Raw genomic sequence first — 23,192 nt, 5'->3', positions numbered from 1 at the left:
GCCTTGCGCAGATGGGGCCCCGAGAGCCCGGGCGCGCGGGGGCGGCGGGGCGCCGGCAGGTGCACGGCGGGCGGGGGCGGGGCCGGGGCGGGGGCGGGGCCGGGGGCGGGGTCAGGGCCGGCGGCGCGCCCCGCCCCGGGGGTGGGTCACCGGGCGCGGCCACCTTAAGGCCCCGGGCGGGGCGGGGCGGGGCGGGGCGGGGCGGGGCGGGCGCAGCGCGAGGCCGGCGGGCGGGCGGGCGGGCGAGCGGGCGGGGAGCCATGGCGCCGTCCGGGCCGCTGCTGCTGCTGCTGCTGGTCCCGCTGGCCGGCGCGCGGGCCGGCCCCTACTTCCGCCCGGGCCAGGGCTGCCGCCTGCCCCTGCGCGGGGACCAGCTGTCGGGGCTGGGGCGCAGGTGGGCCGCGGGCGGGCTGGCCCCTCCCGCGGCTCCGGGAGCCTGGCGCCCTGCCTCCCTTGACCTTTGAGGGTCAAAGCCAGCGCCTGTGTTTTGGGGGGCACTCTTTCTCTTTACATTTGCTTGGACCAGCCTGGCCTGGGGGGCCTTCGGGGCGTTGCTGCGGGAGCCGCGTGGCTCCTGCATTTGGGGGTGCCCTGCCTCCTTCACGTGCCGGGTGGGCGGGGGTCTCCCACGGAGCTGGGCTCCCCTTCTCTCTTGGGGGAAAGCAGCGGGCCTGACTCTGTGGTGCTGATCTCTTCCCAGGACCTACCCCAGGCCTCACGAGTACCTGTCCCCGGCGGACCTGCCCAGGAGCTGGGACTGGCGCAACGTGAACGGGGTCAACTACGCCAGCGCCACCAGGAACCAGCACATCCCCCAGTACTGTGGCTCCTGCTGGGCCCACGGCAGCACCAGTGCCATGGCGGGTAGGCGGGGTGACTGTGGGCCACCGCGGCCGGCCACACGGCCTCCTGCGCAGCACCGGCCGCCGCAGCGGCCGTGATTCTGGGCCAGGAGATTCAGCGCCGGGACTCGGCGTGGGCGGCCGGTGTCGGAGGCTCTCAGGCCTCGGGGCGCTGCCCTGCGCCTTCTGCCGCGCCTCACCGGCCAGGGAGGGCCAGAGTGATTGGCACAAGCTGGACTGTGTTCCCATCGCACGGGGCGGGCCTGCCTGGGGCCTGAAGCCCAGGGATAATGCGGCTCGAGGGTGCCTTTTCTGTCCCCCAAAGCCTGTGACCCCAGGCATTTGGGATCAAATCAGAAATGCAGACTCACTCAACCCCCTGCCAGTGATGGGCACAAGGAAGTGAAACTGCTTTTCAGCAGCAGTTAATAATTGAGCTGCAGGCCCATCCTGGGCTTGGAATATTGAGCAAGGCTGGCAGGTTTTCTCGTCTGGCCCTGAGCCATCTGGCCACAGTGAGGGGAGGCCTTGGGAGAGGACGGAGGAGAGGTGTCACCCAGCCTTGGGCCTCCGTTCAGCCCCAAGCCGGCCTGCTAGGTGTGGGAGGGGCTCTGCCATCTCCAGTGGCCGCCCGGGGGTCCGGGAGCCTGCAGTCACACCAGATCTCCATCGCAGAAGGGACTCTCCGCCTGGGAATCTGGCCCCAGGAGGGCAGGGGACCATGGCCTCCTCCCTGGTGGCTAGCTCACTGGGCAGGCCTGGTGTCGTCTGTGGCCTCATGTTAAATGGGTTAAGAACAGGGTGGCTCCGTGGAAGCCTCCGAGCTGTCCTGTGACTATTCCCATTTTGCCGATGGGGGAGCTGAGGTCCCTGGCCAGGAGGTCAGGAGACTCGGCCGTGGTGTGAGTGGCAGCTGGGAGGACAACCCAGGAGGCCGGCCTTTGGGCCAGGACCTCTGCTGGGCTGTCTGTAGGTTGAGGAGTGGAGGGTGGGGCCTGGACTCCAGGAGTGGTCAGCTGGAGGTGGAGCATACTTCTGACCCTTCAGGAAGGAGGAGGAAGGGGGCAGGTAGGCTGAGGCCCCATTTTAAGGCGTGAGAGCCCTTGGGGGAGGCTGGGGAGGCCCCCTGCCTGAGATGGAGATGGACAGGGCCCCTGGAGCATGTGGAGCCAGAGGCTTAAGCACCGGAGGCACCGGGAGACCTCAGGCCAGGCCAGCTGACGGGGTGTGAGCGGGCCTGGAGGCAGAGGGTCTGGGCTCAGGCTGGGCAGGCATGGCGCTCACAGTGGGGAACTGAAAGAGGGCCTTTGTGGCATCCCTAAGGGTGAGGGATGGAGGGAAGGGCCGAGAAGGTCAGCAGGGCGGGCCCTTGACATAGTTCCCTTTTCGGATGGTCAGCCCTGCCACGTTTCTGGAATGGACTCTCTCCTGGGCAGACAACTGCTTCTCTCCTCTCCTCGAACCTCCAACTTTCTCCCCCAGCAGCAGGGCTCTGCTTTCTCTTTCACTGAGGAAACAGAAGCCCCCAAGAGGGGACTTCCACGGGCACGGGCCCAGCTGCCACCTAACACAGCTGCTCCTGGTCCGCCTTTCCTCCTGTCCCTGGGCGGCCAGCGCCCGAGCCCCTGACCCTGCGCCCTGTGCTGGGCCCTGGCCGTCACCCTGAACAAGTGAGCAGGGGGCTTCGAGCCCGTGCCCCCCTCCAGCCACTGCCCCACTTCTGGGCTCCCGGGAGAGGTGTCTGTAGCCCCTTCGTCCCTCCTCCAGCCCACTCCAGCCTTGCGTCACCTCCCACTCTACAGGCACCAGCCTGCCACGCGGGCAGGTGCAGGGGTCCCCCGCCAGGCCTCGGCCTCTGCTTGTGCTCCATCATCTGTCCGTGGGACACTTTCCCTGCCTTTCACCCCACACCATGGGCTCCTCCTGCCTCCAGGCCGTCCCTCCCTGTGCTCTGCCGGCTCCTCATCCTCCCCGCGTGGCTTCCCAGCATCGGGGTCCCCTGGACTTCGCCTCCATGGGCACTCCACCTTGACACCAGCTGCCGCTCTCCCTCTGCTCGGACATCTGACACCTCAAACCTCAGCCTTTCCACCCTCACTGGGCTCACCGAGTCAGGACCTCAGCCTTCCCGTTACTCAGAAGCCTCGGGTTGCCCCCCATGCAGTCCTAGGCCAGATCTTGTCCGTTTTACCTTCAAAGTATGTTCTGAACCCCTCTGCTTTTTGCAGCCCCCATCCCTGCACCCCCAGTCTGAACCCCTGGCTCGCACTGCCTGGCCTCTGGGCTTGCCCCGCCACTGTCCCATCTCTGCTAGAGTGCACCTGCTGATTGCCCCAGGTCGGATTGTGCTTCTGTTCTGCTCTAAACCTCTGAGATTTTGGGCAGATAAAACACAAAAATCCTTACTTGACGTACAAGAGCCCCTGTAAGCTGGCCCCCATCCTGTGTTGGGACCCTGTGCGTCGAGGCTGTTTTGTTGGGTGCCGGATGCCCGGCGTGGACAACAGCGTGGTGCACAGTGGATGAGCAAGGCAGGCCAGGACAGGTGGGGAGGGGTCTTCCCTTGTGTTTGGGCCACGTAAGAAGTGTATTAGATTCTCGGTGGCTGGGTCAGGTAGGGATTGGATATGTGATTCAGGTGTGGACAGGGAGGCCAGCACTGGGCGGTGGGGAGTGGGCTCCCTGGAGGCATGGGGCATCCGAGTGCAGATGCGCCCCTCTGCGGGGGGGTGGGGGGGCACGGAGGGGCCCAGGTTGGCGAAGCAGGGGTCAGCATCGGCAGCTTCACTGGACGGGAGGGGATGCCAGCGAGGTGGGCCTGGGCCGCAGGAGCATGGGGCTGGGAACGGAGACCCGGATGGCTGTCAGGAGCCTCACTACGCAGCGGACAGCTGCCGCGTCGGTGAGGGTGCGTGCGCGGCCTCGGGGGCTCTTTGCTGATGTTTCGAGAAAGGCAGGTCTGCGCGTGTGTGCAGGTGCTAATGTGGGAGAGACCGGGGTCCACATGGGCCTTGGGTAGGGGGCAGGGTCATGCCACCTGCTGTCAAAGGAGGTGGGTTGGGGACGCAGAAAGCCCGGACGCTGGGTGGCGGAGAGGTGAGGGGCCTGCATCTGCAGTGAAGTTTGGGAGTGAGGGGCGGGGCGGGGTGAGAGGGGTCACTGTGGCCCCCGTGAGAGAGCGAGGCAGCAGGGGCCTCCGGTCAGCACATCAGCAAGCATCTCCCAGAAAGGGGGAGACCCGGACCAATGGAGGCGAAGCGTTTTTGAAATGGCAGTGGGGCAAAGGGGCCGGCACCCCGCCTGTAGGCCTTGCCCGGTGTGGGTGAGGGTGGAGAACCTCCCTCGGGGAAGTGGCCGGGGAAGTGACCTCCCGGGGGCGGGGGTTCAGCAGCCAGGGCCAGGCTAGTTAGCGAAAGAAAACTCGTGCGCTCAGTCGTGCAGCTGACACGTGCTGAGCACCTACTGTGCGTCAGTCGTGTTGAGACACAGGAGCTGCAGCTGGGGCCAGACGCCGCGGAGACAGACCCCGGGAACTCCTTGGACTAGTTAGCAGGTGACATGGGGTCAGCACAGCTGGGGAGGAGCTGAGAGCTGCAGGGGCGGGTGGAGGCCCACGACCTGCTGTCAGCAAAGGGGTGTCTGCAGGAAGGGCTCTCTGGGCCAAGGAGTGGCCAGGGCACATGGAGGAAAGGGCAGCAGGCGGCAGGGGCCTTGCTGGTAATTGTTGGTGAGTTCCAGAAGGCCGGGGCTGGGCGTGGGGGGAGGGCTGGTCAGAGGAGCCAGAGCGGGGCTGCAGGAGCACCATGGTCTGGGTGGTGACACCAGGGATGTGGGTGAGCCGGGGTGGGGAAAGGGGGGACTGGTGTAGGGGGGTTCATATCCGTGCCTGGAAGGGCCCGGGAGACCCCTGGAGAGCTGAGACTCCCGAGGCTGGGTCGGAGCCCCCGATGGGCGGGTGAGCCGGTGGGTGCGTGCTGGCCAGGTGCGGGTGCTGGCCTGGTGCAGGTGCTGACCAGGTGGTGGGTGCTGACCAGGTGCGGGTGCTGGCCAGGTGGTGGGTGCTGACCTGATGCGGGTGCTGACCAGGTGTGGGTGCTGGCCAGGTGCGGGTGCTGGCCAGGTGGTGGGTGCTGACCAGGTGTGGGTGCTGACCTGATGCGGGTGCTGACCAGGTGCGGGTGCTGGCCAGGTGTGGGTGCTGGCCTGGTGCGGGTGCTGACCAGGTGCGTGTGCTGGCCAGGTGGTGGGTGCTGACCAGGTGTAGGTGCTGGCCTGGTGCGGGTGCTGACCAGGTGCGGGTGCTGGCCAGGTGGTGGGTGCTGACCAGGTGCGGGTGCCGGCCAGGTGGTGGGTGCTGACCAGGTGCGCGTGCTGGCCTTGCAGACAGGATCAACATCAAGAGGAAGGGGGCGTGGCCCTCCACCCTGCTGTCCGTGCAGCACGTCCTCGACTGCGCCAACGCGGGCTCCTGCGAGGGGGGCAACGACCTGCCGGTGTGGCGGTACGCCCACGAGCATGGCATCCCGGACGAGACCTGCAACAACTACCAGGCTAAGGACCAGGGTAGGCCCCTGCCCGCCCCCACCGCCCTCCTCCCAGGGAAAGTGTGGCCGGGGCATGGGGGGGAGGGCCGGGTAGAGGTGGGAGCCACCCGCCACCATGAAACCGGTGGGGCTCGGGGAGCAGGCAGCTGGAGCCTGCAGTCCTTGTTGAGAAGTCCAGCCAAAAAGACTTCGGGAGGGTGTCTCCAGCCTGGGGCCCCCTGTGGCCAGGGCTGGCCGTGGTGTTTGGGTTGTGACATGTTGGCATTTTGGGGGTTTCCCAAAATGAGCCCCTGTCAAGGCCAGAGTACATTTTCCAGGAGTGGATGAGGAGGGCAGGCCAGCAGCTAGGTAGACTGAAGCACGCGGGCCCAGCTGGAACACAGCATCGGCCTGTTGCCCTGGCCGGGGCCGTGCATGTGCAGGTGGACTTGGAGCCGAGGGTCCTGCATGGACCAGCAGAGCCAGCTGGCCTGGAGTCTTGGGAGTTGGCACAGTCCTCCTGGGCTGCTCCCCTAGGAAACCAAAGGAAAGAAAGTCCAAACCCCAAACCCATAATTGGCAGTTTTAAGTCACCTATCCCTGTTTTAGTTCCCTCTTGGACAGAGCAGAGCCGGGGTGAACCCAGTGGGCCATCTGAGACAGCAGGATTGGAGGAATGGGGAGCTTGGGGCGCTTTTCCACCCCCCCTCTCTCCCTCTATAAAAGGGTGAGCTCTAGCAGCCCCCTGTGCCCTCTCGGTGCCCGAGCAGACTCTGGGCGCCATCCCACACCCATGGGGTGCCCCCGCCTTGCATCTGGAGCCATATTGCCCAGCCAGAAAGAATTCTCCCAGACTGGTTGGGTGAGTCTTGTTGAAGTGGTAAACACAACAGGGGTCAGAGAACCAAGGAGAGGCCAGATGAAGGGGAGAAGGCTCTGCAGAATTGGGGATCAGGTGGTCCCCAGGGCCGTGCCTTGCCCTGAACTGGTCTCGTCCGGCCTAGGCTGGGCCCCTGTAACCCACCCGTGTGACAGGGCCAGGTACAACTGAGCAAACCGACTGTTGGTAGTACATAGTCTCGCCTCTGTATTAGCAAATGTGGTCACAGATCCATCCCTTTCCAGTTGTATTCAGCATGGGGCATTTGGTGTCCCAGGGACAAATGAAACCAACAACTAGGTCCTCAAGGAGTCTGATGTCCTGGGGGAGGAATCCAGACAGATGGGAAATTGTAACACGTAGGTAACACGAAAGCGGTAAAAAGGCAGGATGGTGGATGTCAAGGGCTTGGGAAGGGGAGGGACAGTGTGGTCTTACAGAACTAAGAGCCTCCCCCCCCTTTTTTTTAGCCTAATTCTTGATACCTCCCTAAACGAAAAAAATAAGAAAATGCTTATTTTTTTCCCAAATGTATTGGCCTTCACTAGCCAGCAATACAATTATCTTTTTTTTTTTTTTTTAAGATTTTTATTTATTTATTTGAGAGAGACAGAGACAGCGAGAGAGGGGAACACAAGCAGGGGGGAGTGGGAGAGGGAGAAGCAGGCTTCCCGCCGAGCAGGGAGTCCGATGTGGGGCTCGATCCCAGGACCCCGGGATCATGACCTGAGCCGAAGGCAGACGCCCAACGACTGAGCCACCCAGGCGCCCCGATAGTTACCTTCTTGAAAGCTAATAATTACACTCTTTTCAGCTATGGAGGCTTGTGGAAAGACCCTGTTCTTGGCCTTTCAAGGAAAAGAAAGGAGGCTGACCTTTGAGTGCCTACTACGCGCTCATGACCGTGGCTTTCCTTCCTGCCCACGCGGGGGGACGGCTCTTCCTGAGTCCCCTGCAGCGGGACGCAGAGCCTAACCCACAGCCCCGACGGCAGGATGCTTTCCGTTAGCAGCGGAACTGGCGAAGCGCAGAGCGGTGGGGATGCGCTCCCCGGCGAGCGGCCTCACGCGCACTTCGCCCGCTGTCCCCAGAGTGCGACAAGTTCAACGAGTGCGGAACGTGCACGGAATTCAAGGAGTGCCACGCCATCCAGAACTACACCCTCTGGAGAGTGGGCGACTACGGCTCCCTCTCCGGCAGGGAGAAGATGATGGCGGAGATCTACGCCAACGGCCCCATCAGGTGAGGACGCGAGGCGGGGGCCGCTGCCCGCCAGGTCCCCGAGGCCCCTTTGCGGGCCGGCTTCGCGGCCCCGGCGTGAGCTCTCTCCGCAGGACGCTCCCGGGACGGCGGTGAGGGCGAGGCGCGCGCGCGGCGGGAGGACGGCGGCCGCTCGGGGCCGTGGGGAGCGGGTGAGTTCCCCGCACGAGACGCTCACGCGTGGACGCCTTGCGCTCAGCTGCGGAATCATGGCGACGGAGAAGATGGGGAACTACATGGGCGGCGTCTACGCCGAGTACCATGACCAGGCCTACATAAACCACGTCGTTTCTGTGGCCGGCTGGGGCGTCCACGGTGGCACGGAGTACTGGATTGTCCGGAATTCGTGGGGGGAGCCGTGGGTAAGATGGTCGCAGATCCCCGCTCCCCCCCCCCCCCCCCCGATGGCTCCCCGGCCGAGATCCGCGGCCCCGCGCCAGCGACGTCCGGGTCGGGCCCTCCGGCGGGGAGGGCGGGCTGCCGCTGTCCTGCGGGTCGTGGCGCGTGTGGCCGCATCCCCGGCCCCTACGCGTCCCCCCGGGGGCCACCGACTGTCTCCGGTGCCTGCCAAGGGTCTCCTGGAGCCCCCGCCCTGGTTGCGAAGCACTGTTGGGCAGCGCCCGGTTCAGCTCGATCGTTCTTTACAACCGTCTCGTCCTTTCTGCTGTCACAGTCCTGGCTCTCCCAAGTCTTAGTGGGAGGGTTCCCAGAGATACTTTTGAGTTGGGTCAGAAATGCAGGGGAGATACATTAACTGCCAGAATTTTCATTTCTGAGACCCAGTATTAACCATAAACAGCCGAAGACACAGAAATTCGTTACTCTGAAGTGGGGGAGAGTGATTAATGTTGAAGAGATGAAATGTCAATACTTTTGATGAAAGGACTAGAAACCGGGGATATTAATAGGTAGTTAAGTCATCTGGCCCCAAGAGTCAACATTCTAGTTACAGTCATTTGCTTTTGGCTTACAGGGCCAGGCACCCCACTTGTTAAATATTAACCAAGGAAAAATACTTCACAGACGGTACTTGGGAGTCGGGGTCCGGCGCAAGGGCAGGAGCACCCAAGCCCGAGGCTGCTGGGGGAAAGGAACGTGGTCAGCAGGGTGCAAGGCAGCCCGGACTCAGGAAAGGGGCCATCTGCACTAGCGGCCATACAGTCTCCCACCTCCCCGCACCAGAGCCCAGTCCCGGGATGCTGACTGGGCCTCTTCAGCAAGAGCTTCTGGAAGGGCTTTCCCCCTGCTGGGCTCCCGGAACACTCTGGGTCAGCTCTGGAGGATGCTCTAAATTAGCTGGTGAGGGGGGCGGAGGGTCAGCGTGCACGTGGAGAGCAGGAGCCACGGGAGACGGGCGTGGGGAACTAACGTGTGACCCCTCTCCCCACAGGGTGAGCACGGCTGGATGAGGATAGTGACCAGCACCTATAAAGATGGGAAGGGTGCCAGTTACAACCTCGCTGTGGAGGAGTACTGTACGTTTGGGGACCCCATCGTTTAAGGTGCATGTCTCCAGAAGAGCATTGTTACCGTGAACCACAGTCGGGGGGTCCGATCGCTACGGGCACTGGGTTGGTTCCACCACGGTCTGAAGGGACTAGGGGCTGGCATTCGACACGATCTGACGGCTGGTCATGGCACTGAGCGCCTAGAAGGGGCACCTGTTGACCTGCCGAGTGCTTTGGCGCTGGCCGCAAGCGCACTCCGGGGGAACGAGTGAAATGCGAAGGCTGGGACCCCCGTGCCGGCAGGCCCCTACCACCATGACGGCAGCAGACAGTCTGCCCGGCCAAGGTGTGACCCGCAAGGCCGTAATGACGTGACCTCCAGTCTCTTCAATCCATGATTTGGTGTTTTCTGTTTGTCAGCTGTGGTCTATAATATGGTAAAGAAGGGCAGACTTATCACCAGTTCTTATGTCACCCTGGAAGCAGTGGTGGGGGTGGAGGGAGAAGACAGCCATTGGAGATTGCCCAAGTGATGAATAAAATACATGACTCCCCGCAGGAGTAGAGCCTGAGCGTGCCTTATTTACACACGAGAATGATAACACCAGGATCTCCACCTGCCAATCCAGCAGAAAGGCTTTTTAATTTATTCTTGGAAAATTCAAACAATGACAATAAAAGATCAACTAACCAGGTTCTTGTAAGAAAAGTCACCTTGGAAGGTGGTTCATCTACAGGTCTCCGGTTCTGAGCTCCCCGCCACCATGGGAGGGACCCAGCTCCTGTGCTGGGGGAAAGGAACGTGGTCAGCAGGGTGCAAGGCAGCCCGGACTCTGAGGAAAGGGGCCATCTGCGCTAGCGGCCATACAAACAGTCTCCCACCTCCCCGCACCAGAGCCCAGTCCCGGGATGCTGACTGGGCCTCTTCAGCAAGAGCTTCTGGAAGGGCTTTCCCCCTGCTGGGCTCCCGGAACATTCTGGGTCAGCTCTGGAGGATGCTCTAAATTAGTTCACCAGGATGAAGTTGGACTTGCAGTGAGCTTTCACAAACAGAAGGAAAACAGGCACTGGGTTAGAAACAGGAGGTGAACAATGACCTTTAAAGTTGCAGCAAAGGGACACGCATGTCAACCCTACCTATAAACTCCGTCACAGGGTCATGTTCACCTTCTGTTTTAATGGTGCCGGCGATGCTGTCGTTTTCCAAGATGGGGAGGAAAAGCTGCACAAAGTCAGAGGTGTACGGAGGAGCAATGACATCCAGTACCTAGGAGGAGAGAACACCGGGTCACTCCCCGCACAGCCTCTGAGCAGCGTCCCCACCAACACCTGATGAAATGGCAATCAGTTTGGAGAAAACCACCCTCCCCTCCCCACCCTTTCCACTTCCCGGTGACAACAGTCTCCAAAACTGAGACACGCAAGTGGTTATGTAGGTAAAACGGAATATGGCTCCTACAGGTGGGAGGGGCTTGGCAAACTGGTATCTAATCATTGCCATCACCCCGATTATCAGCACAGTTCTCAGAATTAGGTACAAAATGAATTAAATTTAAGCCAAAAGGCACTGCTAGTGTTAACAGTATGAACATGAAACAAACGGTGTATTGCTGACCTCAGTTACAAAATAGCGAATGAGTGAAATGTCAGTGTCCAGCTTCTCCAGACACTTTCGGATGTAACTGACAACAGGAAGTACATAACCTCGACTCAGCAGGTGAACCATCCTGTCCAACAGGGTCTTCTTCAACTCAAGCTACGAGAGCGGGGGCAGACAGATCTGTCAGAACGGGTCCTCGCCCCGAGCCTCCACGACGCCCGGGGGCCACCCGCTCACCTGCTCCATCACATCCAGCTGGGAGTGCTCAGTCTCAAAAAGCTTAACAAGCAGCTGCAGGACCTGGGGGTGCAGGAGCTGGTGGCAGGTGCTGATCTACAAACACGCCAAAGGGAGCCCTGCTGAGCACTGCAGCCGGGTCTCTGGGCTCACCATCAGTGCCGAGAACCGTCAGCATGGTCCCAGCCGGCTCACGGCAGGCGCCCATGATGGCAGGCCTCGGCACCCAGCCCGCGGCCCGTCAGCTTCCGTGCCATTCCTCATCCTTTCAAAACACTTGCTGAAAACTGCAAATCTATGGAGCCAATGAAACTAGTTCCTTAAAAGGAAAATCCTCGTTGAGGATAGAAAGTATCCAGCCCCGCACAGAGCAGCTCCCGCATTCAGTGAACAGACATCCCGGCAGGCCTGGCCCGAGCAGGATAAGGTACAGACAGAGTGCCATCCCTGGCCCTGCGGCCCTCCTACCTCATCCAGCAAGGCCAGGTGCACTGGGGTGTGGTCGGTCTGCAGCTGGAAGTACCTGGGCTCAGACACGGTCCAGTCCACCCACTTCAGCACACCCATTGCCACCACTGGAAACCTACGGGTGTAAGTAAGGCACAGTGCTTCCTTTACGTGAAGTTTAAAACAAACCACCACCACCACCAAAACTAAATGATTGGGAAGGTTTAAAAACCCACCGCCACTCTGTCTATCCCAGCAAGTCACTCCCAATGTGCTCTGCCAGGGAGATGCTTGTCCGTGAGTCAGTCTGAGGTCAGCATCCTCTCACCATGCCATACTAGACCCCGACCTCCCTTATCGGCTTACTTTAAACCACGTTATTGGTTCGGAAGGACAAGATCGTTAATGCAGAACACTCAGGGAGCTCGGACCGGGTTGAAGTTCTATTTAGCAAACCCTTTCCTTGTCCTGAGCACAAATTACCAGGGGAAAGACTCGACTGCCCACGGGATCGCCCTATTTGTAAGCTCTTCTAACTGACTGTGTGTTCATACCATTGCTATGGTCCCACGTCCTTTCTAGCTAAGCAATACCTCGTCGGCCTAACACGTACTGCAAATAGACCCCTTTCTTTCAAGCAGCTTTCGTAATTCTGGTGGGTCTTCCTTTTTCTGAGGCTAATTTATGAACAGACTTCTGGCAGGTAAGCAGCTGAGCATTACTCGTGCTGCTAAAACAGTTCAAAGTTCTCTATCTACATTTTAAAAAGAGAACATAAAATCATTAAGTATCTCTGAAGCTTTTGTTACATATCTTTTTGAGCTTTTAATAAAATGAAAACTCAGACCACTCCCTCCAGAAGGATCCAGTTTAGAACAAGGTTTGATTTTGCTCACCTGATGCACTGATAAAGCGTGCTCAGCTCTGCCACCAGCTCGGAGGCCCCTTTGTTCTCGTTACAGCACAAATTGTGAACGGTCTCCACGGCTTTCGACGTTGACTTCAGCTCGTCCTTGTTGATGCCCACGCGTTTGTTCTGAGAACACACACGCGGGTCTGTGAATCCCGACGGCGTGCGTGGCCTTGCAGGTGGGGTGATCTGCTACCGGCCGCCTCTCCCTGCAGACCCCTCCCCATCCCTGGGGTCAGGAGTCAACTCAGCTGCTGCACTCCAGTCACCCGGCTTACAAAAACAAGCCAGGGAACCTGGGCCTGGGGCTGAGGGAGACCTGGTCGGTTTCTTTAGCTGCACTTTCAATTCCGGTTTGAAGAAGTATTACAGATGCAATGCACATTTCCTTGAAAGATTTAGCACTTCGACTATTTCATGCATGAACACTAGAAAAGATATTTCTGACACGAGCTGGGTTCATGACTTCTTGCAGCCAAAATTCCCAAATAATACCAAAGAGAGGAGGTTCCTCGTCTCCCGAAAAGCCCAGGAATTCTCAACTGATAGTACCTTTTTCCAGGTCTCAACGACGCTTGCTGCGTAGGCCAAGATATGGATATATTTGTGCTTGTGGTCCTGGTTGATTCTGGCCCCTGGCTTAAAGAGCGACTGCATGAACAGGTCCAGGAAGGCCGGCACCCGGATCTGAGGGGACACACGGTATCATTGGAAAGGAATGCACGGAAGAGATGTCAGGTAAGTCCACATACACTTAACAGCAGGCGTGAGGGCATGCCCGCTCACATCCACCCTCCTGTGCTCAACCCGGCTGGTGTCCCAGTGTGTGCGAAGGCTGAGGATGTGATGGGGAAGGATGAGGGAAAGGGCAGAAAAGATCAACGTGATTTGTACTCAGTGACTTAAGAGAAACACGGGCTTTCCAAAATAACCCTTTTAATCGGCATGGAGGGTGTCCCACCTTATTATTAAAATGAAAGCAACTTACAAGTTCCACGGGAGGCGGGTCCATGCTTGTAAACATCTTGAACAGGACTGTGATGTCAGCTGGATTCAGGGCTCCTTTGGACAACATAGCCCCAAGAGCCTGACAGGCCCGGGGGTAGGAGGCAGCTGTACCCAGTGCTAGTGTGATCTGACTGGCATCATGACCTCTTAATGAAAAAAAGTATACGTCCCATTGTTAAGAAGGCGGCGCCCTGCCCTGCCCTCTCCTTCCTCCTCTACCTCTTTCCTTCCTTTTTTCACACCTAACACTTGGGACTGCTTGGGTCCCTTTGTTTTTCATATTTCTGTCATTCACTGGGAACCTGACCGACCCATAAAAACGGCATTTAAAGCTAACTGGGGAAGAATAACTGGGTGCAGCTTGCAGACTTTCCAAAAGGAGCCACACACTTGTAATGTATCACTAAGACTCCATTAGTGGAGAATAAACTCACAAGGGCTCATTTTGTTCTGTAAGATACGGACTACAACATAACAATTAGACTACTGAATAACTATTTCAGGACTACTATTATTTGCTATTGATGAATCCTAATATATGAGATTACAGGTTCACAGATCCAGTGAATTGAACAATAACCAGTTACTTTACAAAATACTCATCAAGGGGCGCCTGGGTGGCTCAGTTGGTTAAGCGACTGCCTTCGGCTCAGGTCATGATCCTGGAGTCCCAGGATCGAGTCCCACATCGGGCTCCCTGCTCGGCGGGGAGTCTGCTTCTCCCTCTGACTCTCCCCCCTCTCATGCTCTCTGTCTCTCATTCTCTCTCTCTCAAATAAATAAATAAAATCTTTAAAAAAAATACTCATCAAAGCCAAACTTCAGCTCATCAAAGCCAAACTTCAGAAAGCAAGCTCTCTACATGTATTTAAAATTACCCTGACTTTTCCAGATGTACTAGGTAAAAGGAAGTTTATAAATCTGTCAAAATAGGAGGACCCAGAGCCTCTGGTTGTAGAGAAAGGGTAAGGGGGGGTGTGGGGGGGAATTTCGTGGAGAGCACCTAGTTAGGACCAGGGCTAGCAAAAACACAGCCCTCACTTCTCCTGGGCGAAGCGCTGCACCTCCTGAGCAATCCTACGCACGGCGGAGCCTCCCTGCTCTTCCTGGGCCAGCACCGACATCATGGCCTGGGCAAACAGGTACGTGTGCTCCCCGTGGCACACCATTTTCTGAAAAATGGCAGGGGAGAGAGTTTGGGGTTTCACAGTTGCAGCGCTGACAAATGTCGACAAAAAAGCCAGACCCCCAACCTTTCTGCATGCAAGTTATTTATGCTGGAACAGGCCTTCTGACCTGGACACTGTCTATAGGAAGAAGCATTTCATGTTTGAATATGCATGACCCAAAGCAGCCTCCTTCTAATCTGAGATACACAAAAGAAAGAACTTACGGCAAACTCAGGGAGATTTTTTTCAAGGTTTTCCTCTCCTCCATCCAAAATTGTAGCTAGAGAGGTACGGAGTACCCTAGAAAACACTTCCAACTGCTGGCAGGCTGTGGATACGCTGGTTATCTCCCCTTGGTACCCTGCATCAGAAATAAGCTACAATACAAAAATAAGAAGCCAAACAAAGCATCAACAGGCAGTGACCACACACTGCACAGGAAGCTGGCTTGTTGTCAGTGTTTGTGGTGAGGTGGGCCGAGCAAACACTGCTCTCAGGTCTCAGACCTTTATTCTGATCCCAGCCTTGCCGCTGACTAGGCCTGTGGCCCAGGCTAACCATCCCATCTTGGTTTCTTCGTGTGTCACATGAAGGAGACAAACCAGGCATTCTTTTTTTCTTTCTTTTTTTAAGTAATCTCTGAGCCCAACGTGGGGCTTGAACTCACGACCCCGAGATCAAGAGTCACATGCTCCGACTGAGCCAGCCAGGCGCCCCAAACCAGGCATTCTTAAAGATTCCACTCAGCACAGAACAGACTCTATAAATATGTTCCTGCCAAATTTTAAAACAGAGTTCATGTTGATCCAAAAACACAGATATGAGGGCGCCTGGCTGGCTCAGTCGGTGGAGCATGTGACTCTTGATCTTGGGGTTATAAGTTCGAGCCCCACACTGGGTGTGGACATTACTTAAAAACAAAATCTTTAAAAAACAAAACAAAACAAAAAAACCAAAAACCCCACAGATACATCTTCTATGCTTTTCTTTCTCACTGTTCAGACTTACTAAAGTGAAGTGATGGAGACCTTTACCAAAAACCAAATACGACCTTGCAGAAGAAACAGACCTGCCAACCAACCCAAAATAACTCTCGTTCATCAGCACTTTCGCCTTTTCTGTGACTCTAGTACTCTGCCTACCTTAACGGTGAAGTTAAGCATCAAACAGTCTGGATGGGCTTCAGCCAGTTTGTAAAAAAGATCTCTCCACGTGGTATGTGCAATCATTTGTTCAAGCCAAGCTGGAGTCTGCCAACAAACAAACAGACGGCAAGATAAAAGACCTAGCCTGAGCTTAAGTGAAGATGATACTCTATGAACAGTGGCTGGCTCTCCCGGCTGGAAGAGCCCCCGAGAGCATCTAGCTCCAGCCCTTGCAGTCCCAGCAGCGGAAGCAGACCCAGAGCTGGTGACGCCACACAGGAGGCTGAGTGGCAGCACCAGAACCCTGAAGGCCCGCTCACAGCTTCGGAAAGGCTCAACCGCACACAAGAGCGTGCCGGAAGGCGCTTCCGGGAGACACGCGAGAGTCTAGGGAAGCCCACGGAGAGGGGCTGCGGCAGACGCACCTCAGCTGTGTGCCCTGGGTGCCCAGCACAGTGGTTTTGTCCATCACCATGTGTGACTGACAGACCCAAGGGCTGACTCTGAGGCCACCTCCCATTTGTGCCAAGGCCGGGCTTCCCACTGGACACTCCCAGCCACCAACTGAGCGTGGCAGGGCTCCTCAGGCAGGCCTGTTCCCAGGAGACCTGGGCCTCACTGACACTGCGGAAACTTTCTGAAAATGGCACTGTCGCCTAGGGCTCTTTGTCCCCAACCTTCCTTCCCTCCCTCCGGCCTTTGGGGGCCACACCTGCAACATGGCCCCCCGGCCCCTGCTCATCTTCTCTCACACACGTGTCCCCCGTCATCTCCTGCACACACAACCCCGTCCTGGCGTCTGCCTGCGGGGGCACCCAGGTGCCGACAGCACTCCACTCAGAGCCTGTGCTCCAGACGCAGCAGGACAAGGGAGCTGGGAGTCCACGTCCCCCCCCCCCCCGCTCACCACGTGCGCGCCTCTCCGCTCGCGAGAGCTCACCACACTGCACGGAGCATTCAGAGGGCAGCTCTGACTCCACGCATCTCCTCTCACACCCTGATTTTCGGACCCAACTCTTTACTCCCATCACAGAGCACACTCCACTGCATGCGTGGAACAAGCAAAAGATCCCAGGAACCCATATCAGAGAAAGAAGACAGACTCCTCACCTCTCCTTCTTCAGTAAAAATAGAATCTGCTTTGCGGGGGTCAAAATGTTTGATTAATAAACTCTTCAGGTGATTTTCCACTGTTTCCTGAACCTGCACTGGTTCAACACCTGTAAGAAAATGAAAACAACCAGATGGAAAATGGCAATCCCTCAATCTGTCGTCCTCCTTTAGGAAAAGTAGACAGGTGAAAAGTCTACATGTGACTCAAAGACCACAGAACTGCTTCTGACCACTTGGAATCTGGGACCGCTCATAAAAATAACTATTTGTTAACCATATTCAATGGTAAGACTCAAAAAGGAACACAGGGCGGAACACGCAAGGATGTTGGCCTACATGGAAAGGACAGCGGCATCTTGGAAGCCTCGGTAAGGGCAAGGACAAACTGCCCACACAGACAGGTAGGAGGATGGAAAGACATTCCCACCACGGTGGAAGAGAGCAGACGCCAGCCACGAGAGGCGCACTGTCTCCAAGTGCTGTGGCAGCAACGAACCGCTGGCCTTCCGGGCAGCGCCTACCCCCTGATGTCATCCGCGCCCAGCTCAGTGGACTTACAGGCTCTACTTTGATCATATTAGCTAAAAGCCATAATCATACCCAGTCCTACATTATCCATCAATTACTGCTTGCTGTAACAGATCTCTTAAAAATGACACACTGAACATATACTGTATAATCCTATAATTCTACAACATGGTAGGGCAAAGAGCTCAATGAGAATCACATTTGCAGGCTATCTGTAAACCTCAATTATTGAATCAAAGATAAGAATCAAGCAGACGAAGATGGGTAAGAAGTTCAGTTCCGACTTACAGAAGTCTTTTTTTTTTTTTTTTAAAGATTTTATTTATTTATTTATGAGAGAGCAAGCGAGAGAGAAACAGCATGAGAGAGGAGCGGGTCAGAGGGAGAAGCAGGCTCCCCACTGAGCTGGGAGCCCGATGTGGGACTCGATCCCAGGACCCTGGAATCATGACCTGAGCCGAAGGCAGTCGCTTAACCAACTGAGCCACCCAGGCGCCCTGACTTACAGAAGTCTTAAAACCCAGGAAAACAAACAAGGCCTTTCCAATTTATCAGCATTAAGATGATCCAAAGGTCTGTAAAAAAGATGGAGGGGGGAAGTGACCAGCCAGGATGGGGGCCACCCACAAAGCACCTGTCTGAATGAGCCACTCAGCCAGCAAGTTCACAGTCTGGGCCACGGCCGTGTAGTTCTCAGATAAGAGCTGGATAACGTTCTCCGGAGACCCTCCTGCCTGAAAATACCTAGAAAAAGTAAAGAAAAGCTACAGCACGGGCATGGGGATCAATGACAAGATAGCTAGGATATTAAGATGTTTAAAGGTGGGGGCGGAACTAGAAGCCTTCCATTCGAAAACCACATTATTCTCACTTGTGCACTTCATCCTCTGGATCTCTGATGAACTGTCTCTAAGTTACCCCCAGCCTCCTCCCAATACAAATGACCTTTCTCACACACCTCTTCAGAGTGTTGAAGATGGAGGGCTCCATTATGTAATCTCGGGTAGAAAATTTATGTAGGCATTCTTGCTGGACCTCTGCGTCATCTTCTCCCTCTCCATAATCATCCTCCTGCTGGTGGTAAAAAGAGCCATGTGATTTTTTCATTAATACAAGTATCCCGTAATCTCGCCTTAAATTTCTATCACCCAGTCCCTTTCAAAACTGTCCCTCCCACATACATGATTTAATTGACTTTCTGGACAGTTTCATGAAGCGGGCGGGACAAGTAATGGGCAGCTACAAAAACTGAATCGAGAACCACACAGCAAGCAGGTGCATGCTGCGCCTCCGCCCTGGCCCACGTGGGCACAGTGGCCACACAGGTCACCTCAGATCTCGGGGTGGCCGTTTCCTCCTCTATTAAAGGTAATAATAGCGACTGCTCCCATCTGTCTGTTGTAAGGACTCCGTAATCTAATTTCTGGAAGAACCAAGCAGAGTACCTGACATTTAGTAAGAACTCAATAGATACTAGTTATTGTTTTCACAACTATTTCATATGTGCCCTTTAATGCTTTCCTCCAACAAACACTGATGAAGCGATTCCTGAAGGCAAAAGCCATCAATATGCTGTTAGAAAGTGAAGGTCACAGACTTGCCTCGCATCGGCAGGCCTGGCTGGAGACTAGTCCCTGTTCTGGTTGGAAACAACCTTGGGCAAGTCACTGAATCTAAGAACAAAGCAGGATGATGATGTGATGACATCAAGGTCCATCCGGCGTGAACGTTGTCATCCCAACTAACAAGCAGATTCTTTTTAAACGCTTGCTCTGTACTGAGCACTGTACTTGTCACCAGGAAACCTAGGACATACAAGACAAGATACGGCTTTTTCCGCCAGGACTTCACAAACTAGGAGAGACCAGCCTCTAGGCGACTAACATAACGGGGTAAGACCTAGACCAGGAATCAGCAAACTAGGGCCAAATCCAGTCCTTCTCTTTTTGTAAATAAAGTTTTATTGGAACCTAGCCACACCCATTAAAAATTATTTTTTAAATTTTACATATTGTTTATGGCTGCTTTCCCCCTGCAATGGGAGAGTTAAGTAGTTGTGACAGGGACCTGCAGAGCCTAAAATATTTACTATCTGGCCCTTTACAGAAAAGTCTGCCCACCCCTGCTCTGGACTAACATTCTGCAAGCCGTGCTTTGGAAACAGATTCCTTCTATGGAGACTGGGGAGTTTTCTCTCAGACCTTACTTGTGTGGGGAGCCTTGAGCAAGCCTGTGAAGGAAGGCTGGCCTTTACCCTGAGACTCATCCTTGTGTGTCTGTATTCTTGGGCTTCTGCCCTAGGCCCTATTCTCTTCTGCATCTTCTCTTGGGTAATGCCACCTCCCTGTTCATAAATCTAGAATTTAGCCTGGATCTCTCTCTCTCAAGCTCGACTCGAGTGTCAGCAGTCTATTCTCATTCCCATCCAATGCCCACTAGTTCTCCAAACTCATGAGGTCCAAAACTGACCTCTAAACAGATTTTCCTACAACCTACATTTTAGTAAAGGATTCCATCATCTACCTGTTGCCCCAAACCTAGAAAGCTAGGAGTCATCCTCAGTTTCTGCTCCCTCACTCCACCCCCACACCCCATCACAAAGACCCACCAATTCTGTCTCCCACACATCTATCCAGTCTGGCCCTTCTTCCCAGCTTTACCATTCCTTATTTTGTGCTTGCAGTAGCAAAATGCCCCTAATGGCTCAGTCCCATTGCTTCCTTTCAGTCGTCTTCCACACGGACGCCGCGGCGGTCTTCATAAACCACACGACATCGCTCTCTCTCTTGCTTAAAATTCCCAGTCTCCCTCAGAAAAGAGATCCAACCTCTAGCATGACTTTAACCTTTCACTTGTTTACCTGGCCAGTCTCATCTCTTGCCAGTCCCCATTGGCAAGCTGAAGCCAGACTAAACTTTTGCATTTCAGTAGCTCTTACCTTCTATCATCGGGACTTAATATCACTGTAGCCTCTTTACACATCTTCCTGTCTCTCAAATCCAATAACATGGCATCAGAATTTGTGAGCAGAATTTGTGTCACAAAATTTGACCTATCACTGTCTTCCAAAATCCAGCTCACGTCACCCCTTCAGTCACCTTTCTTGACTTCCTCTTCCTCCTCCAAGCAGTGAGAATGAACATGAAGTGAACATATGGTCCACCCCTCTCATCACTGAGAGCCTATTAGGGTCAGTGGGCTGAATTTCGATCATGATTGAAGTTCTCCATGCATGAGACTCCCCAACCTCCTGCCATTCCTAGCTGCCTAAGCTAGGGCACTAAACTGGACCAAAATGAGGGCACTGGTCTAGATGGCCCTTCGATATGCCTCAGTTGTAACACTCTGTGACTTAAAGGCTCAATGCGACAAGTAATGTGACATTCTGAACAGGAGGCTCAAAGCACGAAGCTACCACGAAGCTCATTTATATCATGTTGGTGGTCCAGCATTTTGATAAAGTGGCAGTGGAGACAAAAGGACCTGGGTTGGATCCCCATTCTTTCATTTACTAGTTTTGCAACCTTAAGCAGGTCACTCGCTTTTTTCCGCCTCTCTTTCCTCACTTACAAAATGAGCAGATCAACCCCCACCTCAAAAGCTCCTGAGCGGAAGGAGACGCTGCGGGGAAGCCCCTAGCCAGCAGGCTCTCAGCGAGATCTGCCTCCATCTACCCCACTCTGAGCCTCCAAACACACACACTGGTGGCATCGTTCCGTCCCAAACGCCTGAACAAGTCACACTTGTCAGCAGCCATCCACGGCCCTTCGGAACGTGTTCCCTCGCAGAACCTCATGCCACTGCGCTCACCACACAGGACTCCTTTCAGCTCCAGGGACACAGCACCTATCTCTGCATCTTCGCAGCTCAGCTCCAGGGCCCTCCCTGGGCCACTGCCCCCGTCCGAGGGCAGATGCCCCGCTCCATCCGCTCTTCCTTCAGAACGCTGGGTTCAGTATTTCCCACACCTGTGTCGGCCCCTGCCAGCAGGCAAATCCCCAGGCTCTCCTCCAGGCCGGCTGTACGGGTCCCCCGGGGAGGGACCTGAGAAGCTGCGTTTGGAACACGCGCTGCGGGGGGGTTTCGGGTTAGACCAGGCTTGGGCCGCACCGGCGGCGCGCGAGCCCCCGGGGCTGAGGGTCCAACCCGGCTTCGACCCGTCCTCCGCCTCCATACCCGCCCCCCGCATGGAAGGAAGATCCTGCGGGGGTCACTCGCGGAAGACCGACGGAATCGGCCCACAGCACTGAAACGTATGGTTTACAAACAGTAAAACACAGCGAAGAAAGACCCGAGTTCCACTTTTCCCCCCATGATGCGGACTTGGGATTTTCCGAAGATGTGAGTTGTTCAAACTTGGGGCTCTGAGCCCGGTCCTTCGAGTTTTGTGCCCCACCCGCCTCTGGGGGAAGGAAGCAACGGCACCGGGACTGAGGCGGGCCCCTCGGGTCACGGCCAGGTGGCCAGACCCCGAGGAGGAGCCAGCCCCCGGCCCGGCCCCCGCCCCAACCCGTCCGCAGCGGACGGCCGCGGCGCTCTGGGCCGGCCCCGTTGGCCCGGCGGCGAAGGCGGGCGGCGGGCGCTCCGCGGACGCGGGGGGCGCGCTCGGGGCGGGAGGGGGCGGGGCGCGCTGTGCGTGAACCGTACGGCGACCGCGGGGCCGGGCGCGGCGGGGGCGGGGCCGGCCCGCCGGCGACGGAGACCAGCAGTCCTCGTCGGGGACGCCCGGCGCCCCCGCTCACCTGGCCACCGTCCGCCTCGTCGCCCCACTCGGCCGCGCTCCCGAAGTAGTCCTCGTCCATGATGGCGCCCGGCGCGGCCCCCGCCATCCTGTCCCGTGAGCGCGCGCGAGCAAGGCGCATGCGCACGGCGGGGGAGGGAGGCGGGCGAGCGCACGCGCGGTCCCGCGGCCCCGCCCCCCGCGGCCGCGCGCCTGGGGCCGGGGTAGGGGCGGGGCACAGAGAGCGGCTCCTTAGTCGTGGCTCGGGGCGCCCAGGGCCGGGCAGGAGGCGGCGGAGGCGTGGCCTGGGCGAGGGGGCGGGGCTTAGAGGGCAGCCGCCGGCTCCTGGCTCTGGGCTCCCTGGGAGGACGGAACGACCTGAAAGGAGCCGGGAACACCGCCTGGGTGGGCCCCAGGGGTTTTAGCTCCGGATAGAAGTGTAAAGCCAGGCTCACTCTTGACCTCGGTCCGGGTCCCCGCTCCACTCCGTGACTTTCGGTCCTGAGAGCATCAGTTTTCTCATCTGACAACTGGGCACAAGAGCAGGGCTGACTTATGGAGCCCAGTGTCTAGGGCCCACGAAAATGTTTTCATTTCTTTTAAAATCAGAGTATCAGTAAGCAGTATAATGATGAATCCAGCCTGGATTATATTTGTATAATTGGTATAAAGAACTGAGGCAGTGTAATATATAATTTTAAATATTTCTTTATGGAAGAAGAGCGCACAAAGCCAAAAGTGCTCTCAAATGTCATAATGCAGCCCTGGAAGAGAGGGCCTACCTCGTGGGATAGTTGTTAAGGATAACTGAGATGATGCTTTTTAAGCCCGCAGCATGGTTCCCTGCAGGTAGTAGGGGATACAAAAGTGATAGACTGCTGATCATCATGGGAACAGTTGAGCAGGGATGTTAACACCATCAGATCTGGATGCTTTGAGAGATAAAGCCCATGCATCCGTACGGAAGAGCATTAGAGACATGAGCTCTAGAACATTGGTAATGGTGACCGTTTCCAGAGTGCTTACCAGGAGCTGTGATTTCGTTCATTCCTTCTCTCATTCCTTCAACTCCTGCTTATTGAGTGCCCCCATCATCTGGCCCTGTGCTACTCCTGCAGCTCATTGGTGAACAAATTGGACATGATCTCTGTCCAGGAGGAGCCCACATTCTAGTGAAGGAGCTGAACGAGGAACAAACAAAAGTAATAACAGAGGGTGACAAGTGCTAGTGTTCTGTGATCCTAGGAGAGAGGCCAACTTTGGACCATCAGACAAGGCTTCTTTGTGAAACTTATATTTGAGCTGAGAGTCATATGACAAAAGGAGTCAAGCGAGCTTGGACCAAGGAGAGAGCATTGTAGG

General features: G+C 56.4%; 2 protein-coding genes across 6 annotated transcripts; one reads left to right on the top strand and one right to left on the bottom strand.

Annotated features, from left to right (window-relative positions):
* Nucleotides 1-227: 227 nt before the first annotated feature.
* Nucleotides 228-9,995, top strand: CTSZ (cathepsin Z). Its single transcript, XM_045886036.3, has 6 exons — nucleotides 228-394; nucleotides 701-864; nucleotides 5,226-5,405; nucleotides 7,337-7,487; nucleotides 7,705-7,867; nucleotides 8,896-9,995. Exons 1-6 carry the CDS (start codon nucleotides 261-263, stop codon nucleotides 9,004-9,006), a joined length of 903 nt encoding a protein of 300 aa, XP_045741992.1. The 5' UTR covers nucleotides 228-260; the 3' UTR covers nucleotides 9,007-9,995.
* Nucleotides 9,566-22,008, bottom strand: NELFCD (negative elongation factor complex member C/D). Of its 5 annotated transcripts, none has more exons than XR_008506949.2 (15): nucleotides 21,853-22,008; nucleotides 18,069-18,184; nucleotides 17,745-17,854; nucleotides 16,580-16,689; nucleotides 15,467-15,574; nucleotides 14,549-14,701; nucleotides 14,197-14,327; nucleotides 13,136-13,301; nucleotides 12,700-12,834; nucleotides 12,134-12,273; nucleotides 11,259-11,373; nucleotides 10,791-10,886; nucleotides 10,658-10,709; nucleotides 10,091-10,220; nucleotides 9,566-9,993 (listed from the first exon to the last, which is right to left on the bottom strand). XR_008506949.2 is itself a non-coding variant. In XM_045886033.3 (15 exons), exons 1-15 carry the CDS (start codon nucleotides 21,970-21,972, stop codon nucleotides 9,959-9,961), a joined length of 1,806 nt encoding a protein of 601 aa, XP_045741989.2. In that variant the 5' UTR covers nucleotides 21,973-22,008; the 3' UTR covers nucleotides 9,566-9,958. The 5 variants fall into 5 exon arrangements, 4 of the variants coding, with proteins under 4 accessions (XP_045741989.2, XP_045741990.2, XP_064429476.1 ...); XM_045886033.3 differs by having other exon boundaries at nucleotides 10,569-10,709; XM_045886034.3 differs by having other exon boundaries at nucleotides 10,569-10,709; nucleotides 18,069-18,181; nucleotides 21,853-21,995.
* Nucleotides 22,009-23,192: the final 1,184 nt, after the last annotated feature.

Source organism: Mirounga angustirostris, unplaced genomic scaffold, assembly GCF_029215605.1.
Source record: "Mirounga angustirostris isolate CCGP_5_RB_7025 unplaced genomic scaffold, mMirAng1.0.hap1 SCAF_10, whole genome shotgun sequence".
Classification (NCBI taxonomy): Eukaryota; Metazoa; Chordata; class Mammalia; order Carnivora; family Phocidae; genus Mirounga; species Mirounga angustirostris.
Note: the sequence above shows the minus strand (reverse complement) of the source record. Positions and strands in the feature narration are given on the sequence as shown.

Excerpts from the sequence above, each read along its gene's own strand:
- CTSZ (XM_045886036.3), top strand. The coding sequence starts at position 261 with ATGGCGCCGTCCGGGCCGCTGCTGCTGCTGCTGCTGGTCCCGCTGGCC. Across the intron at positions 5,406-7,336 it reads CTACCAGGCTAAGGACCAGG|AGTGCGACAAGTTCAACGAG; the intron begins GTAGGCCCCTGC and ends CGCTGTCCCCAG. Across the intron at positions 7,488-7,704 it reads TACGCCAACGGCCCCATCAG|CTGCGGAATCATGGCGACGG; the intron begins GTGAGGACGCGA and ends CCTTGCGCTCAG.
- NELFCD (XM_045886033.3), bottom strand. The coding sequence starts at position 21,972 with ATGCGCCTTGCTCGCGCGCGCTCACGGGACAGGATGGCGGGGGCCGCG. Across the intron at positions 12,835-13,135 it reads ACCCGCCTCCCGTGGAACTT|ATCCGGGTGCCGGCCTTCCT; the intron begins GTAAGTTGCTTT and ends GTGTCCCCTCAG. Across the intron at positions 12,274-12,699 it reads TCGTTGAGACCTGGAAAAAG|AACAAACGCGTGGGCATCAA; the intron begins GTACTATCAGTT and ends GTGTGTTCTCAG.